At 38.7% G+C, this 20,273-nt stretch overlaps 2 protein-coding genes across 6 annotated transcripts in view; one reads left to right on the forward strand and one right to left on the reverse strand.

Moving 5' to 3' along the window:
* Positions 1-20,273, reverse strand: part of szt2 (SZT2 subunit of KICSTOR complex) — a 153,056-nt gene that overhangs the window by 92,803 nt on the left and 39,980 nt on the right. The gene's annotated exons all lie outside the window — the stretch shown is intronic.
* LOC307165375 (uncharacterized protein) lies at positions 558-19,272 on the forward strand. 3 transcript variants are annotated; one of them, XM_079882956.1, is made up of 15 exons: positions 624-1,062; positions 1,891-1,999; positions 2,152-2,308; positions 2,628-2,820; positions 3,275-3,382; positions 5,232-5,339; positions 5,876-5,983; positions 6,520-6,627; positions 7,164-7,271; positions 7,808-7,915; positions 8,452-8,559; positions 8,971-9,595; positions 13,405-13,472; positions 14,107-14,235; positions 19,056-19,272. In XM_079882956.1, the coding sequence occupies exons 2-14, from the start codon at positions 1,897-1,899 to the stop codon at positions 14,218-14,220; spliced, it is 2,016 nt and encodes a 671-aa protein (XP_079739082.1). In that variant the 5' UTR covers positions 624-1,062; positions 1,891-1,896; the 3' UTR covers positions 14,221-14,235; positions 19,056-19,272. The 3 variants fall into 3 exon arrangements, with proteins under 3 accessions (XP_079739083.1, XP_079739082.1, XP_079739084.1); XM_079882957.1 differs by having other exon boundaries at positions 558-1,999; XM_079882958.1 differs by lacking the exons at positions 624-1,062; positions 1,891-1,999 and adding an exon at positions 4,167-4,254 and having other exon boundaries at positions 2,199-2,308.

Raw genomic sequence — 20,273 nt, forward strand, 5'->3', positions numbered from 1 at the left:
CTCTCCGAAACGGTAGGAAATTAAATTAGATTTAATAGAGGATTTTAACTGTGACAAGATGATTGACAGGGCAGTTTACGTGACAGGATGCACGCGACAGATCCGTCCGATAAAGATGACGAAGTAGTATGTCCCAAAGCTTGCCTACTTTTTTGCTACACATTTAAAAGTAAATACATTTTCTTCACAAAAAGAGTACATACTTTTATGGCGTAGTGTAACTTTGGGACGCAGCATATGGCTTTACACGATGACGATCGCTCTGATTGGTTTTAGGTCTATCCAATTGCGCCCAGAGGCATTTGAGCGACGTCTGTTGGTGACGACCCTTTGGAAATGAGTTATTAAAGAAGCTTTGCCAGACCATAACTCAGTTACTACTGAGAATGGTCTGGTTTTAACCAGGCTAGAGGTAAAAAAAAGTTCAGAGAGAGAATTAAAAACAAAACAAACAAAAGGAAGGACAGAAAAGTACCGTGTGGGAGAGTTTTGGTTTTAACGAAGTGGTTAACAAGGATGAATCAAGTGCTGTGTAATATGCAACGGCTGTGAAGTGCGCGTGTGTGTGTGTGTGTGTGTGTGTGTGTGTATGTGTGTGTGTGTGTGTGTGTGTGTGAGTTGGTATTTATCACGTTGTGGGGACAAGAATCTGTTTACACAGTCACGTAATGGGGACCTCTTGCGTTGTGGGGACCAAAAATCAGGTCCCCATAAGGATGACCCATTGAATTGAATAGAGGAACTATTCTGAAGGTGCTGGGCGGAGTTTCAGCATTGGCCCATAACACACGATTATGAGGTAGTGTGAGTGTGTGAAGTGTGTGCTCAGCTGCGCCCCCAAACATTTTTGGCTGGTAATGCACTCACTTCTCCACACACACATTTTCCAATTATGGTTGAGTACCGCCCACTTCCGGGTCCTCATAAGGAAGGAATTCAACAACAACTTGAAAATATAAGTATTAAATTGATACTGTACACGGAAGACAAAGAAGAAGATTATTTACTGGAGATGCCAACTAAGGATCTAAACTTCTGCAGAGGATAAAAGTGAAGCTCAAGGTACGTTAAGCACATATGTATGAAACCAGTTAGGTTAATTAGATTAGGCAGCGGGCTAACGTTAGCTGCTAGCTAGTTAGTGCTAATTGTTGAGGCTAAGTGTGGCCTGACGTGTTTTTGTGTTTTTCCAATAAGCGATCACAAAATCATACAATGTAATGTTAAGTACTTCATTTCAACTGAAAAGTGTCGTCAGGTGTTTAGTCTGATTGATTGCTAATGAAGGAATTGGGTTATTAAGTCTGTTTCTGTCTAGTTCGCGTGCTGGACAGTAGATTATTTTCTACTTTAAATTAAAGGTAATGTTATGTTTTATTACTTGTCAGGACAGGGTGAGGGGGAGGAATATCACACTTGTGTTTGACTTTTAGTATTGATATCGTTAACAGAGCAATTAAGTAACGTTAGGCAAAAATAAAAACACTGAAATGGTAAGTAGCTTTAAATGAATAAACTTTGTTTTAATTATGACAGTAACTTAAAATAAACTGGGGTTTGTATGGCGAGATCGTTCAAAAGAGTAGTTAGGTTAAGAGCCAAATAAGTAGTTAATTGTCAAGGCTACCTGGGATTATATAGATGTTGGTTTTGTGAGAGATTAGAGCCTAAGTGAAAATGTTGAGTTTATGCCCTCAAGGCTAGTAAGTTAGTCAATAAATGTGATATCCTTGAGTTCTGATTTCTTGTCTTACATTGATACATACGATATCATTGTAATGCAGTGTTACATTACAATAACATTCTTATCTACTTATTGAACATGCTAGTTTAATTCTGCATGTCTCCCCATTTTCACACTATTATTTATTACAATTTTTTTTCTCTCAGTTTGAAATGCCACCACGAATCAGCCCCCTTAAGGATGCCATGCATCATGTTGTTTCGAAGACTGACAAAACATTCAAATTAGATGTGAAGTATATCAATCCAGTGAAAGGTAAGGTGGTGTGATTTATCATTTAATATTTACCATCATATGCATGTCCTAACCATACTGCTGCCAACTATTGATGTCTTTTTGTGTATTTGGCATCCTTTATCTATAAGATTTTATTTTTGGTGAAAAAAAAAAAATTCTGTATTTTGCAGGACGTGGTCTATTCGCAAAGGGTGCCTTTTGCAAAGGTGATTTTGAGTACAGGGGAGATATGATAAATGATGCAGAGCTGCAGAGAAGAAGAACATGTTACCACGCATCCTGTGCTGCATTTATGTTTGATTTCATTTGGCGAGGGAAAACATGGTGGTAAGAAGTCAAGTTGCACCATATTCCTTATGCTAAACCAGGGTCTCTCAAACTCAGTCCTGCAGGGCCACTGTCCTGCACAGTTTAGCTCCAACCCTGATCAAACACACCTGAGCAAACTAATCAATGTCTTCAGGATCACTAGAAACTCACAGCTAGGTGTGTTTGATCAGTTTTGGAGCTAAACTGTGCAGGACAGTGGCCCTCCAGGACTGAGTTTGAGAAACCCTGTGCTAAACTATAGTAAAAAAAGACACTGATTTGGGGTGGTATATTGTAATACTTGTATTCATCCTTTTCTCATGCTTTCATATTTAAGTATTGATGCCTCAAGAGAAGATGGATCGTTTCGGCGGATCGTTATTGATGACCACAAATATCCAAATTGTAAGATGAAGAAAACTGACGTCAATGGAAAGCCTCACCTTTGTCTGTTTGCCCTGGATGACATTAAAGAAGGAGAAGAAATTGCCTATGATTATGGAGGAGAAGACTACCCTTGGAGAACACAAGTATGTTGCAAAGCACACTGTGTACAGAATATATCATTGTTGCAACATGTTAAGCAAGTTGTTGGTTGAATAGATTATAATTTGAATCTATTAGAAATCTATGAATCTAATCATGTCTATAAATGATAAGTTAAGTTACGTTTTAGGTCAGTGTTTCTACCCCACCCCTAAAATTTATACATTTAAAGAGTGAGGTGGTACAGTCTTAGGCCACTTTTCTTTCTGCAAGTTATGTGTGGCATGCAATGGCCTTATTGCAACTTATGGGTGAAATGTAATCACAAAAATAAACTAAAGATTAACTATGTAAAATGAAGACATGTTTTAATTGTAAATGTTTTTGTATTTTTTTTTCTTTTTTTTTAATTCTGAAATCATGTGGTATCTGCTTCAGATTTATCTCTTGTGTTTCCATGTTCTAATATCTTGTCATTATGAATGTTGTCTCTTACAGATAACCAGCGTTGCCATTAAAACCAGTGCAGCGAGTGCTTCTGATCCTTCTCTCCAGTCAGAGACTCCGATGGATGATGAATCTGCTCAGATCAACTCTCCTCAACAGGTACGTTCACATTCATCTAGGGATGCAACGATACCATTTTTTCAGAACCGATCCGATACCAAAAATTCTGAGTATCGGCCGATACCGATCCGTACCGATACCAGCGCAGTTTTTTTTTAATCAAGTAGAATTTCTATTACTCTGTGTTAAACTGATAAGAACTGAAAAAAAAGAAAAACACCAACAAAAAATATATGATCATAATCTGACATAAATGCTATTATAAACTAGATTAGTGGATAATTCAGCAATAAAATTTAGTCTAGAAAAATCACGAGTGCACAATTAATTGTATAAAATCTGAACATTTTGTGAAAAAAATGTTTAGTGGAGAACAAATTAGAGACAATAAGTGTAACACTAAATCTGGTAAAACTTTACACATTGCTCTTTGTATTGTTGTAAAATACATTCATGAAAAACAAGATAAAAATAGCAATTATTTTATATCCTACTATAAAATTGAGACATTTTTTAAATGTATAGCACAGCTGTTTAATAAGGTAGCAACATAATAGATAGGACAGGACAAGAACGGCTATTAATAATCTTTCATTGCGTCCCTGTATTACGATATGAAAGGCTCCAATACAGTGCGGCCCACAGCGCTTATGCGCATCCCGAGCGCAGAATGATGCTCTTGAAGCAACATGAGTCACAGCGCGCAGCGCGTCGAGTCCGCATTGAAAAGTTTAAAGCACAAAGAAAATACATATGATGCATAGTGTATTATACAGTATCTATCTATGCAATAGTCTATTCAGCATTTTCTTTTAAATTTCAGTTACTGTGCGCGTGAAGAACAAATAGTACCTGACTTTACTCTACTGTTGTGATCTAACAGACACCCGGTGGAAAGTAACATGATTAAGGTACAGCAATAAAGTCCAGCAAGATAAAGTTGTTTTATGTGAAACCATAGACCTTTATCTACAGATCAAGTATAATAATAGTAACATTGAATCATCTTGGAGAGAGTTTCATCGTGTGTTCTGTCATAACCGGACGCGACGCGCTGTTTGAGTGCTGAATGAAGAATGATTGACAGCCGCAGCTGAGGGAAACGTTTACGTGATCTTGAATTTAACACTTAAATATTAATTTATATCTCACATTATACTGTATAATGGCTTCAGAACACTTAAAATATTGTGCACGAAAACTTATGGTGCTTTATAATGTTTGTGGGGCTTAACAATAACACTGAATAGTATACGCACAATATCGGATTTGGATCGGCCTTGTCTGACCGATACCCGATCCGCCAAAAATGGCAGTATCGGAGCCGATTCCGATACTGAGTATCGGATCGGTGCATCCCTACATTCATCACTAAAGATTTAGGTCTACTGTCTCTCTTTGTCATGGTTTAGTGATTTTTAAGCATATTTTGATGCGTATCTGGTGTAAATTAGTAAATTAAACCGTGTAACGACATGTGTCCAGTAGGTTAGTGCTAGTGGAGTATTTAGGGCCAGTTTTATCCTTCACAGGGATTTTTTTCTGGATTAATTGTTGCTTTAAAATGGACAGTCACGACGTCCCCACAACACACTTTCAGTCAGTGTTTGACTTAAAACTTGTGTGTTGAATTTGATGAAACTAGTCCCCATAAGGAACTATAACGTGGTGTGTGAAAGGTCCCCATGAAGGTGTGTGAAAGGTCCCCATGAAGCCGGGTTTTATCCAGATGTGTGTGAGCGCAGACAGGGGTTGACTGGACAGGAATAAATGTTTTAGATGAAGTTGATTTGTCTATTTCTCTGAAATCCTGTGGTATCTGCTTCAGATTTCTCTCTTGTGTTTCCATGTTCTAATATCTTGTCATTATGAATGTTGTCTCTTACAGATAACCAGCGTTGCCATTAAAACCAGTGCAGCGAGTGCTTCTGATCCTTCTCTCCAGTCAGAGACTCAGATGGATGATGAATCTGCTCAGATCAACTCTCCTCAACAGGTACGTTCACATTCATCACTAAAGATTTAGGTCTACTGTCTCTCTTTGTCATGGTTTAGTGATTTTTAGGCATATTTTGATGCGTATCTGGTGTAAATTAGTACATTAAACCGTGTAACGACATGTGTCCTGTAGTTTAGTGCTAGTGGAGTATTTAGGGCCAGTTTTATCCTTCACAGGGAATTATTTTCTAGGTTAATTGTTGCTTTAAAATGGACACTCACGAAGTCCCCACAACACACTTTCAGTCAGTGTTTGAGTTCAAACTCATGTGTTGAATTTGGTGAAACTAGTCCCCATAAGGAACTATAACGTTGTGTGTGAAAGGTCCCCATGAAGGTGTGTGACAGGTCCCCATGAAGCCGGGTTTTATCCAGATGTGTGTGAGCGCAGACAGGGGTTGACTGGACAGGAATAAATGTTTTAGATGAAGTTGATTTGTCTCTTTCTATAAAATCATGTGGTATCTGCTTCAAATTTCTCTCTTGTGTTTCCATGTTCTAATATCTTGTCATTATGAATGTTGTCTCTTACAGATAACCAGCGTTGCCATTAAAACCAGCGCAGCGAGTGCTTCTGATCCTTCTCTCCAGTCAGAGACTCAGATGGATGATGAATCTGCTCAGATCAACTCTCCTCAACAGGTACGTTCACATTCATCACTAAAGATTTAGGTCTACTGTCTCTCTTTGTCATGGTTTAGTGATTTTTAGGCATATTTTGATGCGTATCTGGTGTAAATTAGTACATTAAACCGTGTAACGACATGTGTCCTGTAGTTTAGTGCTAGTGGAGTATTTAGGGCCAGTTTTATCCTTCATAAGGATTTATTTTCTAGGTTAATTGTTGCTTTAAAATGGACACTCACGACGTCCCCACAACACACTTTCAGTCAGTGTTTGAGTTCAAACTCATGTGTTGAATTTGATGAAACTAGTCCCCATAAGGAACTATAACATTGTGTGTGAAAGGTCCCCATGAAGGTGTGTGAAAGGTCCCCATGAAGCCGGGTTTTATCCAGATGTGTGTGAGCGCAGACAGGGGTTGACTAGACAGGAATAAATGTTTTAGATGAAGTTGATTTGTCTATTTCTCTGAAATCATGTGGTATCTGCTTCAGATTTCTCTCTTGTGTTTCCATGTTCTAATATCTTGTCATTATGAATGTTGTCTCTTACAGATAACCAGCGTTGCCATTAAAACCAGCGCAGCGAGTGCTTCTGATCCTTCTCTCCAGTCAGAGACTCAGATGGATGATGAATCTGCTCAGATCAACTCTCCTCAACAGGTACGTTCACATTCATCACTAAAGATTTAGGTCTACTGTCTCTCTTTGTCATGGTTTAGTGATTTTTAGGCATATTTTGATGCGTATCTGGTGTAAATTAGTACATTAAACCGTGTAACGACATGTGTCCTGTAGTTTAGTGCTAGTGGAGTATTTAGGGCCAGTTTTATCCTTCACAGGGAATTATTTTCTAGGTTAATTGTTGCTTTAAAATGGACACTCACGACGTCCCCACAACACACTTTCAGTCAGTGTTTGAGTTCAAACTCATGTGTTGAATTTGATGAAACTAGTCCCCATAAGGAACTATGACATTGTGTGTGAAAGGTCCCCATGAAGGTGTGTGAAAGGTCCCCATGAAGCCGGGTTTTATCCAGATGTGTGTGAGTGCAGACAGGGGTTGACTGGACAGGAATAAATGTTTTAGATGAAGTTGATTTGTCTCTTTTTATAAAATCATGTGGTATCTGCTTCAAATTTTTCTCTTGTGTTTCCATGTTCTAATATCTTGTCATTATGAATGTTGTCTCTTACAGATAACCAGCGTTGCCATTAAAACCAGCGCAGCGAGTGCTTCTGATCCTTCTCTCCAGTCAGAGACTCAGATGGATGATGAATCTGCTCAGATCAACTCTCCTCAACAGGTACGTTCACATTCATCACTAAAGATTTAGGTCTACTGTCTCTCTTTGTCATGGTTTAGTGATTTTTAGGCATATTTTGATGCGTATCTGGTGTAAATTAGTACATTAAACCGTGTAACGACATGTGTCCTGTAGTTTAGTGCTAGTGGAGTATTTAGGGCCAGTTTTATCCTTCACAGGGAATTATTTTCTAGGTTAATTGTTGCTTTAAAATGGACACTCACGACGTCCCCACAACACACTTTCAGTCAGTGTTTGAGTTCAAACTCATGTGTTGAATTTGATGAAACTAGTCCCCATAAGGAACTATGACATTGTGTGTGAAAGGTCCCCATGAAGGTGTGTGAAAGGTCCCCATGAAGCCGGGTTTTATCCAGATGTGTGTGAGCGCAGACAGGGGTTGACTGGACAGGAATAAATGTTTTAGATGAAGTTGATTTGTCTCTTTTTATAAAATCATGTGGTATCTGCTTCAAATTTTTCTCTTGTGTTTCCATGTTCTAATATCTTGTCATTATGAATGTTGTCTCTTACAGATAACCAGCGTTGCCATTAAAACCAGCGCAGCGAGTGCTTCTGATCCTTCTCTCCAGTCAGAGACTCAGATGGATGATGAATCTGCTCAGATCAACTCTCCTCAACAGGTACGTTCACATTCATCACTAAAGATTTAGGTCTACTGTCTCTCTTTGTCATGGTTTAGTGATTTTTAGGCATATTTTGATGCGTATCTGGTGTAAATTAGTACATTAAACCGTGTAACGACATGTGTCCTGTAGTTTAGTGCTAGTGGAGTATTTATGGCCAGTTTTATCCTTCACAGGGAATTATTTTCTAGGTTAATTGTTGCTTTAAAATGGACACTCACGACGTCCCCACAACACACTTTCAGTCAGTGTTTGAGTTCAAACTCATGTGTTGAATTTGATGAAACTAGTCCCCATAAGGAACTATAACATTGTGTGTGAAAGGTCCCCATGAAGGTGTGTGAAAGGTCCCCATGAAGCCGGGTTTTATCCAGATGTGTGTGAGCGCAGACAGGGGTTGACTGGACAGGAATAAATGTTTTAGATGAAGTTGATTTGTCTATTTCTCTGAAATCATGTGGTATCTGCTTCAGATTTCTCTCTTGTGTTTCCATGTTCTAATATCTTGTCATTATGAATGTTGTCTCTTACAGATAACCAGCGTTGCCATTAAAACCAGCGCAGCAAGTGCTTCTGATCCTTCTCTCCAGTCAGAGACTCAGATGGATGATGAATCTGCTCAGATCAACTCTCCTCAACAGGTACGTTCACATTCATCACTAAAGATTTAGGTATACTGTCTCTCTTTGTCATGGTTTAGTGATTTTTAGGCATATTTTGATGCGTATCTGGTGTAAATTAGTACATTAAACCATGTAACGACATGTGTCCTGTAGTTTAGTGCTAGTGGAGTATTTAGGGCCAGTTTTATCCTTCACAGGGATTTATTTTCTAGGTTAATTGTTGCTTTAAAATGGACACTCACGACGTCCCCACAACACACTTTCAGTCAGTGTTTGAGTTCAAACTTGTGTGTTGAATATGATGAAACTAGTCCCCATAAGGAAATATAACGTTGTGTGTGAAAGGTCCTCATGAAGCTGGTTTTAATCAAGATGTGTGTGTGAGCAAGGTTTGCTGGACAGGAATAATTGTTTTTTTTTCTGGCAAAGGTGTGTCTAGCCCAGATGATTCTCTTTAACCGGCGCAGGGAAGGAGTGGTTTCGAGCATGCCTTTGTCTGCATTTCTATCAAGAGACACTTCTGATCCACATGAGGATGTGGACTGGGCACTCTCTGAAGTGGAAAACAATCTCTGCAGACACTTCACAAGGGTTATCGCAAGGGGGAAGCGTGGTCGACCAGTTCCAATTCTTCTGACTTCAAAAATGCTATGTGCCTTAGAACTCCTTGTTAAGCAGAGAGAGGCTTGTGGGGTTCTGAAAGACAATTCCTATATGTTTGCAAGACCAGAAGCCATGACATATTTTCGAGGGTCAGACTGCCTCCGTGGCTTTGCAAAGGTGTGTGACGCAAAGTGTCCCAAGTCACTGACATCTACAAGACTGCGAAAGCATGCCGCAACCCTTTCAACAGTGCTGAATATGACTGACACCGAGATGGACCAGCTGGCAAACTTTCTTGGACACGACATAAGAATCCATCATGAGTTCTATCGACTCCCTGAGAAGACCCTGCAACTTGCCAAGATCAGCAAAGTTCTAATGGCTCTTGAGCAAGGAAGATTAGCTGAGTTCCATGGCAAGAACTTGGATGAAATTGGGATAGATCCTGATGGTGTGGTATTTTATTTGACTTTTGTTTGATTTTCTGTTTGATTTTCTGTTTACCATCTATTAGGGGTGTAACGATACACGTATTCGTATTGAACTGTTTGGTACGATGCTTTCGGTTCTGTGTTCGGTACGCATTTTCAAACCGAACGGTTCGTTGGACCATTTTTCCTGCCGACCAAAATTTCGTTATTTCAAATGTAGGCGGGTCGCGTGTGGCAAGCGCTCTCGTTATGTAAGAGACGCCGGCGCGACCACAACATTGTCCAACGTCAAATGGCAAACGTAATGCAAGCGGAACGAAACTGCTCGTTATTGTGTGGTTGACGGACCGTTTATCAGTTTGGACCAGTGCAGCGCAAGCTGATCATGATCATACGACACTGTTACTACACAGCGCTAATAAGAGATCCAGTAAAGAAATCATTTGAATTCGCCACAGAAGTAATAACATCGCTGAGAGATCTTGTGAGAAACATTCACATTTCTCCGTTATTAACGGTTCAAACAGCTCTGACGTGGAAACCAGGAGAAACATTGTGCCATAAATGAACTATCCGGTGTCCACAGATGGATTTACCATGGATTTACTGTAGTAACACTAACTGCAACCATGGAAGTTTGGCAGGAATAGTAGGCTATAATGCCTTCAAGTAACATTACGTTGGTTTTATTTTGACATTAAAATAAACTCGATATTACAACAGAAATGTTTAACTCTCTCTTTTCCAGCACTTTAGACACAGTTGCTCCGTTGCGCTTAAAGAAGATTAAAGAAAATAGTCCAACGCCGTGGTACAACGAGCACACTCAGGCCCTTAAGAGAGCAGCCAGAAAAATGGAGCGCAACTGGAAGAAAACAAAACTAGAGGTATTTCGCATTTCATGGAAGGAGAGCTCAATTACTTACAGAGAGGCTTTAAAAGCTGCTAGATCTGCTTATTTTTCAACCCTATTAGAAGAAAATAAACATAATCCTAGGTATTTATTTGAAACGGTGGCTAAACTAACGAAAAATAAAGCTTCAAGCACCGAAGTTTCCAAGCAACACAGCAGTAATGATTTTATGAACTTCACTTATAAGATTGATAATATCAGGGACAAAATTATAACTATGCAACCGTCTACTACAGTATCGCATCAGGCAGTGCATTGTAGTCTCCCTGAGGAAAAATTGGATTAATTCGTTGATATAGGAGAGGAAGAATTTACTAAACTCATTAAATCATCTAAATCTACAACATGTATGTTAGACCCTATACCAACTAAGCTACTGAAAGAAATACTTCCAGAGGTCATAGATCCTCTTCTTAATATCATTAATTCGTCTTTGTCTCTAGGATACGTACCAAAAACCTTTAAGCTGGCTATGATTAAACCGCTTGTTAAAAAAACGCAACTTGATCCTACAGAATTAGTCAATTATAGGCCGATCTCGAATCTACCTTTTCTGTCAAAGATATTAGAAAAGGCAGTATCCTCACAACTGTGTTCCTTTCTTGAAAGAAATGATCTCTGCGAGGATTTCCATTCAGGATTTAGACCGTACCATAGTACCGAGACAGCTCTCGTTAGAGTCACAAATGATTTGCTCTTATCATCCGATCGTGGTTGTATCTCTCTATTAGTGTTACTCGATCTTAGTGCTGCATTTGACACCATTGACCACAACGTTCTTTTAAATAGATTAGAACATTATGTTGGCATTAGTGGAAATGCACTAGCATGGTTTAAATCATACTTATCTGACCGTTATCAGTTTGTAGCAGTAAATGATGAGATGTCTCATCGATCACAAGTTCAGTATGGCGTACCACAAGGCTCAGTACTAGGACCGCTGCTGTTCACTCTGTACATGCTACCATTAGGAGAAATCATTAGGAAACATGGCATTAGCTTTCACTGTTATGCCGATGATACTCAGCTCTATATTTCTTCAAAACCTAACGAAACTTATCAATTCACAAAATGAACGGAATGCATAGCGGATATAAAAAAATTGGATGACTCGTAATTTCCTACTTCTAAATTCTGAAAAAACAGAGTTTCTAATTATTGGACAAAAAACTTCCTCACGTAATAACCTAGAATACTGTCTAACACTTGATGGCTGCTCTGTTAAGTCTTCGTCGTCGGTTAGGAACCTGGGTGTGCTCTTTGATACCAATCTTTCATTTGAAAGTCACGTGTCTAGTATCTGTAAAACTGCATTTTTCCATTTAAAAATATATCTAAATTACACCATATGCTCTCATTGACAAATGCGGAACAATTAGTTCATGCGTTCATGACCTCAAGGCTAGATTATTGTAATGCTCTACTGGGTGGTTGTCCTGCACGCTTAATAAACAAACTACAGCTGGTCCAAAACGCAGCAGCTCGAGTTCTTACTAGAACCAGGAAGTATGACCATATTAGCCCGGTTCTGTCAAAACTGCATTGGCTCCCTATTAAACATCGCATAAATTTTAAAATATTGCTGATCACTTACAAAGCACTAAATGGTTTAGCTCCGCAGTACTTGAGCGAGCTCTTAACGCATTATAGTCCGTCACGTCTATTGCGATCTCAAAATTCCGGCCAGTTACTAATACCTAGAATATCAAAATCGACTGCTGGCGGTAGATCCTTTTCCTATTTAGCACCAAAACTCTGGAACAGTCTTCCTACCATTGTCCGGGAAGCAGACACACTCTGTCAGTTCAAAGCTAGACTAAAGACACATCTCTTTGACCTAGCTTTCGGGAACACTTCCCAAAAATCCTGATGTACTCATTACATCATGAGAAGAATGGCATCTACGCTAATTTTAGTGTCTGTGTTTATCCCGAGGTTTTCCTGCAGCCTGCCGGATCCAGGCCGTATCCAGATCTGACGAATGACTTTCGCCTGGACCGATGACAACGCAGTGCTGAAGTGCCAACTAGTCTCTCCCTATGGAGGATCCCACTACCACTCTACAGATAAGGCGTTGTCGGGAAAGGCGTTGTTCGTTTCGCGTTCCTACCCCAAAGCAACAAAATAAAATAAAATTCTTTATCAAAATTTATAAGGAAAGACAAGTACTTTGTTTAGGCTTGGCTTGTAGGGAATTCCTAACCTGCGTATATTCAAACGCACATAACTATAGAACCCATTCTTAATGCGCATGTGAACGCCATCAGCGTTTCTCACAGGTTCGCGTTTAAAGTCTGTGTAGAGGGAATGGTGTCGTCTTAGCGGCTACATTGCTTGATCGTTGCGACGGAAGCAAATCAATCAAAACTAACTTTAGATGGAAATAACTTAACTCTGCTGTAAAGCCGAAACAATCTCTGTTACCTTAAATTATAAGCTTATCTCTGTAAAGCTGCTTTGAGACAATCTACATTGTTAAAAGCGCTATATAAATGAAGATGACTTGACTTGACATTGTAAATACAATTGCTGCCCTCAAATGTTAATCTGAACTAAAATAAACCTTTGTTTATAACTACTACAATATTACATTTCACTTTTTCCAAGGAGCGTTTTGTTTTATATGCTCCTAAGAAGAGTCAATTATAGCTCCAGAATTGCTCAAAGTAAAAAAAAATCATACTTTATGATGTTAGTTTTAATAAAAAAAAGAATAAAAAAATTAAATCAAGGAAATTACTCTGGCATTTTTTTTCTTTTTGCTGTATCAAAAACGTACCGAACCGTGACACAAGTGTATCGTATTGAACTGAAACGTAAATTTTGTGAACCGTTACACCCCTACCATCTATTCGTATACCAGGTGTTTATGATCCATTATATACCATTGTTAAGCTGTACTTTGAACTTCCACAGAAACGTTATTGACTGTGATGAGGAAGACGGGAGCATACAAGAGGGACACTGTTCATCTACTGTTGACGGTTTGTATTACTGTCAAAATACACTACTACATTTTGCAGTTATTCATAATTTTCAGTCACGTAACTTGTGAAGACCTGACAGACAAAAATATTGTTCTAACATCATAGCCAACATTAAAGAAGATGCTTCAGTATGCTGAACAAATGTTGTTTTTTTTGACGAAACGGCTCATTGTGTAATGAATCAAATGCCTCCAAGCTATTCTTCAACTAAATTACACTAAACATTCATTCTGGAGTGAATATTTTTTTGTGAGTTTACTACCATAAAAAATATATTTCATAGGAGAAACTTGTACATTTTTCATTTTTCATAAAACACTAGCTGATCTGCTCTCTTCTCGTGTTGGTTGTGTCATGGCACAAAACGAATCATGTCAGATGATTAAGACATGAAATAAAATGGTTATACTCAATTTACTTGCACTTATATTTGATTAAATGTCTGCTGGAAAGATGTAGTTCAATTATACTTGCAATAATGAACAATTGCACAGGTTTAGGGTTTATTGTACTTTAATGATTTTAAATAATTAGTGCATAAGTGTGACAAATAACAGTGTATTGTCAGCATTCTATAGTACATTTAAATTGTATCTTTCTGAAAATGTTGAACTTTGATTATTTTCCATAGAACCATCAGCAGAGGTGGCACTTCCTCCTACCAAGAGGAATGACATGCCGCCACCACCCAAGAGACCCAGACCACCATCAGATGAAGAGATGCCTACAGGAGCCAGTGCTGTGAGGCCTTCTTCCAAAGGTGAACTCTTTACACATTTCTTAGACTAAATTAGACCCTTTAGGAGCACTTTAACACCCAGATCTCAGACCAGGGGCCTCATTTATAAAACTGTGCGTAGGAACCTTACTAAAAGTGTACGTGCGCCCGAAAGCCAAAAATGGCGTACGCAAAAAAATATTCAGACTTATAAAACCGTGCGTACGCCAGAACCTGCGCAGAATTCACTTTATAAATCCCAGTCAGCGGAAGATTGTGCGTACATGCATCTCCACCCGAAATAACCATATGTGGAGCTTACGACGCCTAGTTTTACTATGCAGATCCTCATCTACATATCATTTGACTACATAACTGAGGGAAGGAGGTTGTTCCCCAAAATCTCGCAATACATGGCCCCAGTCATCCTCTCCTTAATACAGTGCAGTCGCCCTGTCCCATGTGCAGAAAAACACCCCCAAAGCATGATGCTACCACCCCCATGCTTCACAGTAGGGATGGTGTTCTTGGGATGGTACTCATCATTCTTCTTCCTCCAAACACGTTTAGTGGAATTATGACCAAAAAGTTCTATTTTGGTCTCATCTGATCACATGACTTTCTCCCATGACTCCTCTGGATCATCCAAATGGTCATTGGCAAACTTAAGACGGGCCTTGACATGTGCTGGTTTAAGCAGGGGAACCTTCCGTGCCATGCATGATTTCAAACCATGACGTCTTAGTGTATTACCAACAGTAACCTTGGAAACGGTGGTCACAGCTCTTTTTAGGTCATTGACCAGCTCCTCCCGTGTAGTTCTGGGCTGATTTCTCACCTTTCTTAGGATCATTGAGACCCCACGAGGTGAGATCTTGCATGGAGCCCCAGTCCGAGGGAGATTGACAGTCATGTTGCTCAGGAACCCATCTGTAGTTGTTTAGAGGGTTACTTGGTTGATGCTAGAATCTACTAGGTGTTTTGTGGCACTAGTAGGAACTGTAGCTGTTCTAAAAATGAAAACACCGAATCAGTAATAACTAGCCTAACCCCTGGAGCAGTTTGAGTGGATGGATGCATAAAAATAACTTGCAGCCAAGACATTGATCCTAATATATTTTCCTTTTCTCCAATGATCATTTCAGGCCAAGTGACTGAATGTAAAAATCACTGTTTGATTGACAGTGTAATTCTATTTATAGGTAGAGTGCAAATTAATTTCTCTTGCAATATAGATGCTGACATAAATACTAGGGCTGCCCTCGACTAAAGTTTTTTTTTTTTCTAGTCGACTAGTAGTCGTTCATTAAGCTATTAGTCAACTAATCGCATTTTTATATTAATAAGCCATAACTCATAATAATGAGCCTTTAATTGCCTATATAATACATAGCCTAATTAGCGATCAAGCGCACACTTAAAGTTCCGCAGCGCACCGGCAAAAATAATGATTGAGTGTGTCTTGTGTCAGAAGGAGACTGTCTAAACAAACATTGTAATAATTTATTGATATTCTCGGCTGCAGAGATTAAGTCGATGATACAGACTCGTCATCTCCGCAGTGACTCGCATTTCATACGGATTACATAATCTGAGTATTTATTTTCCACTTGAATTGATTCGTTTAAAAGCAGACATTTCAAGCTTTCTATAGATATATTTCTCACGTGTGTGTGTGTGTGAGGCAGGGTGGGAATTATGTAATTTTAGGGGCAAGGCCATTTGGCCTCCACCTTTTCTTTTTTTTTTAGGGGCACCAAGGCCATATGACAGGGCACAAAGGCCATTGAGTACAATTCGATGGTTTTCCCATTCAGATTGATACCATAACATCCTAATTTGGAATAAGACATGGATTATGACTTTTTTAATAAAAAAAAACATTTTTTAATGAGAGAGAGAGAGAGAGCGCCATTACATCCAGAAGGTATACACCCTCACACAACAATAGAAACAACATAAATGCCAATAAAAGCATTCAGAAACAACACAAATGCCAATAAAAGCATTCAAAATATTCATTCAGTCCTCTATATCATGTGAGTGTGAGAGAGAGAACCATTCCATCCAGAAGGTATACACCCTCACAATCATTATTGCTCAGCGCTCAACGCAGTTTGCTTCGCGCTCCACTCAAATCGCCCCCCGCTCGCTCCAAAAAAGGAAAAAAATCTACATGTATATCACTTGTAGCGGTCCCCAAGCTTTTTTGCGCCACAGATCGGTTTAATATCAGACAATATTTTCACGGACCGGCCTTAAAGGTGTGGCGGATAAATACAACAAAATAAAATGATACGAACGGCATAAAACCTGGGGTATTTTTTTTAGCCTATAATAATAAACGTGAATCCAATGTGTGGGCCTACTAGCAACTTTATTAGCAGCATCCTCTAACATCGCGCCTAAAAACAACTGAGAAAGTCTGAACACAAACAAAATGCCCCCAAAAGAAAAGAATCTCTATGTTTTCGGTGCTGATGCGATGTAAGGGTGGCGCTGCTGCCAATAAAGCACCTAAAAGCTGTCACAACGAACCGGCAAAATTAATGATTATGAATATGTAAAATATAGCAGGAGACATTTTAATTGTTTACTAATAAACCAGTTTTTTATTTTTTTTATGTCTGTGTCGGCTGGAAAGATGCTGACTCGCGATCTTCGCAGTAGTGAACGCGCCAGAGAGAATTGCACATTTCATACGGATTACATAGGAGAGAAGTCTGTTTTCTTTCGTTTTGAATTGTTCTGTTTAAAAGTAGACATTTCAAGCTTTATATATATGTCTCAGGTCTGTGAGGCAAGTAGGCTATACTTGTCTGTAACATTGTGTTTTTTTTTTTTTGTGAAATAAATTTCTAAATAAATGCGACTTATAGTCCAGTGCGACTTAGGCTAGGCCTATACTGTATGTGTTTTTTCTTCTTCATGGCGCATTTTTTGACTGTTGCGATTTATACTCCGGAGCGACTTATTAATAGTAGGCTACATAATGGTTTGGAGTTTTTGAACTCCATTATTGAGCTGAGTTTTGACTGAAAATAGTCTACTGTTGATGACTGTGCAAGACAGATGGATTCAGGGTCAGGCTTGACTAAGCATGCTTCAGACTCGTGGTGTGAGCGGAGCGAAACTGGAGCGGGAAATAGGGCGACGCTCTGTCCTTTTGAAATTGCCGCTCTGCGCTCTGTCCAAGATCCGCCCGCTCGCGCTCCCCGCTCGCTCCCGCTCCACTCCGCTCACATGCTCTGCTTTATACATGGAACTTGGACAGGGCCAGGGCACACAGGCCACTGTGGCCGTACGATGATTTTTTTTTCACGGGGCATGAAGGCCAAAGTGTAGGGCAACGGCGGCCGTGGCCGCGGTATAATTCCCACCCTGGTGTGAGGCGAGTATACGCTGAGTTTCGGCTCATTTCTGTGATGCTCAAGTTCACTGAGACAGCAGAAAGCACATCCTGATTGTTTTCATTATTTTACAAAGCACAACATTTTGTAGTTATTGTGAGTTTACAGAAATAAGAGTTGAACCTTTACAGTTTGCATTACTCTGTCCTTTTATTCATACAGATAAGAGTATTGAAAGTTAAATGATCGCGCCGGCGCCTGTATGTCCTGCGACTAACCGACTAATAAAAGACCTAATAAATAATAATAATAATAAAAGACCTAATAAATAATAATAATAATAATAGTCGCTTTGGTGCATTTCTCACATCACTATTTACATTTGCACAACAGTTAGTTCAACCTCCACAACATTTAGTCATTTGTGCACATCATAGTAGCAGTTTCTCATTCCTTCCAACAAACTGCAAATGCTTTTGGACATGCATCTATTGCTTTCATACAACTCTCTGCTGTTATATAACATTATCATTTGCTTATGTCATGTCAGTCAAAATTAACTATACTTGTGAATGCTGAATAGTCATTCCATATAAAACTAATAGTCCTCATTTCATTGCTTGAGTCATTACATACAAAAATGTTGAACTAGTTATCAAAATCTGTCAAGCAAATTTTACACTTTTTTTTAAATTATTATTATTATTATTATTATTATTATTTTTCTGAAAATGCCTCCTAAATTGAATAATTTCTCTCAGGTGAATCTCAGCTTTCACTGATGAGGAACATCTGGATGTGCATGAATGATTACAGTACTATGTACTGTATGTTGTATGTTCAGTTCCAATATGTACTGCAATATTGTTTACAGTTGTGCATAGCTCTATGCATAGCTGTATTTATTTCATTTGCACAATGCTGTGAACAAATTAGAATTGCAAAGAGCATATGCAGTAAAAATGTGAAACATACATATTCAGTGTCTTGTACTCTGTTACCTCACTAAATACAGTAATGTGTAACTTTACTGTATTTTTCAAATGGCTGTTCAAATAGTATATAGTGCTATCTTGAGCATGTACAGGTAGTGTTACCAAGATCTGACTTTTTTGCAATGGAAAACATTTACAGAATAAACTGTCATAATGAAAACATAACCAAGCCATTTGACTATCTTGTTCATAAACAATGGTGTCAGGACTTTTCATCTTGATGACACTGACACTTTCATTGACATGAATACTTGCTTTTGAGGAATGAGCTATCCATTTTGAGCAAGTGATACGCTTTTGCAGGTTATCAACTAGGTTTTGCAGTTTGTACTAATTGTTCTGAGAACTGCTTTAACTGTTGTGCAAATGTAAATAGTGATGTGAGAAATGCACCAAAGCGACTGAGAAAAACTGTAATAACCAGACCTAATAAATACTGATAATAGGATTCAGAACTTCGGATTGGAATTCCAGCACACACTTTATCATTTCAATTGTTTTTTCTGTCCACTTTTAGGTAAAAGTACCCAGAAGACACCCTGGCAGCAGACAGAGGTGCAGGCGGTGGAAAGGCACATGAAGCGATTCATCACATTCATCACATCGTTCATTGTACAAGCAAAGAGCGACTGTGACAAATGTTTAAAAGCTGAACCAGAAGCACTGAAGAACCGCGATTTGAAGACCGTAAAGTTTTACATTTATTAGTAGTGAATAAATGTGTTGAAGCTCAATTAGTAGTAGATTTTGTTTTATTTTTTATAAGTATCAGGTGAATGAGTAGCAGCTGATGCTGGGAGGTTGGCCGAAAAAATTACAATTATAGAAAGAATAGTTTGAAGTGGAAAGGTTTAAATGTTTGACCTGTGGGTATGAAATGGGTTGGAAAATATCCAGACAATAATTCATTACTTGCATGCAGTCCTTTGTTGCAGTGAAAAAGTTCTCCATTCACATATAATCCACTTCAATCACACTAATATTCCAATCAATTGTAAGAACAATCAATCGATCCAAACAAATATTCTGCATGTTGAGGAGATGATTACAAGCACAACACTAGGGCCTGGTTTCACAGACAGGATTTAGATTAAACCAGGATTAGGCCTTTAGTTCAGTTAGGACATTTAAGTAGCTTTTATAAACGTGTCTTAGAAATAAGCATTACTGGTGTGCATCTTGAGACAAAACAATGGCACTTGGACACAAAGGACTTAATTTAAGATGTGCTTTCAGTTAAAACGGCTTAAACACACACTTTAGTCTGAGACTATCTTAAGGCTGGTCTGTGAAACTGGCCATAGGTGTTCTATGCAAGAGTGAAGCTTGGTTGTAGATTGAACCCATTTTTTTAAGGGCAAATGGACAAATGCAATCTGAGGAATTACTTCGTATAAATGCCTATTATTTGTCATTAGTAATATATTTCTTGTTCTATCTAGGTCCCCACAAATCAAAAGGGGAAGTTGTGTGAATTATGCAAATTAAGTCCCCACAAATCAAATAGGAGGTTGTGTGAATTATGCAAATTAGGTCCCCACAAATCTAATGGGAGGTTGTGTGAATTATGCAAATATTATGCAAAGTTGGTCCCTATAAGACATGTCAACTCGATTTTTCAAAAGTCCCCATAACGCATGGTCAAATCATTACTTCATCAATTCAGATATCTGAAGGCGTGTATAAGTTATCAAAGCTATGGTAAGTATCCCTAATTTTTTTCGTACCTCTAGAA

The sequence above is a fragment of the Squalius cephalus genome (assembly GCF_949319135.1).
Source record: "Squalius cephalus genome assembly, chromosome: 10".
NCBI classification, from domain to species: domain Eukaryota; kingdom Metazoa; phylum Chordata; class Actinopteri; order Cypriniformes; family Leuciscidae; genus Squalius; species Squalius cephalus.

What these genes read in the sequence shown, in the direction of transcription:
- LOC307165375 (XM_079882957.1), top strand. Translation starts at nt 1,897, where the DNA reads ATGCCACCACGAATCAGCCCCCTTAAGGATGCCATGCATCATGTTGTT. An exon ending in GTATATCAATCCAGTGAAAG is followed by an intron (nt 2,000 to 2,151) that starts GTAAGGTGGTGT and finishes TGTATTTTGCAG; the next exon opens with GACGTGGTCTATTCGCAAAG. An exon ending in CTGTTCATCTACTGTTGACG is followed by an intron (nt 13,473 to 14,106) that starts GTTTGTATTACT and finishes TATTTTCCATAG; the next exon opens with AACCATCAGCAGAGGTGGCA.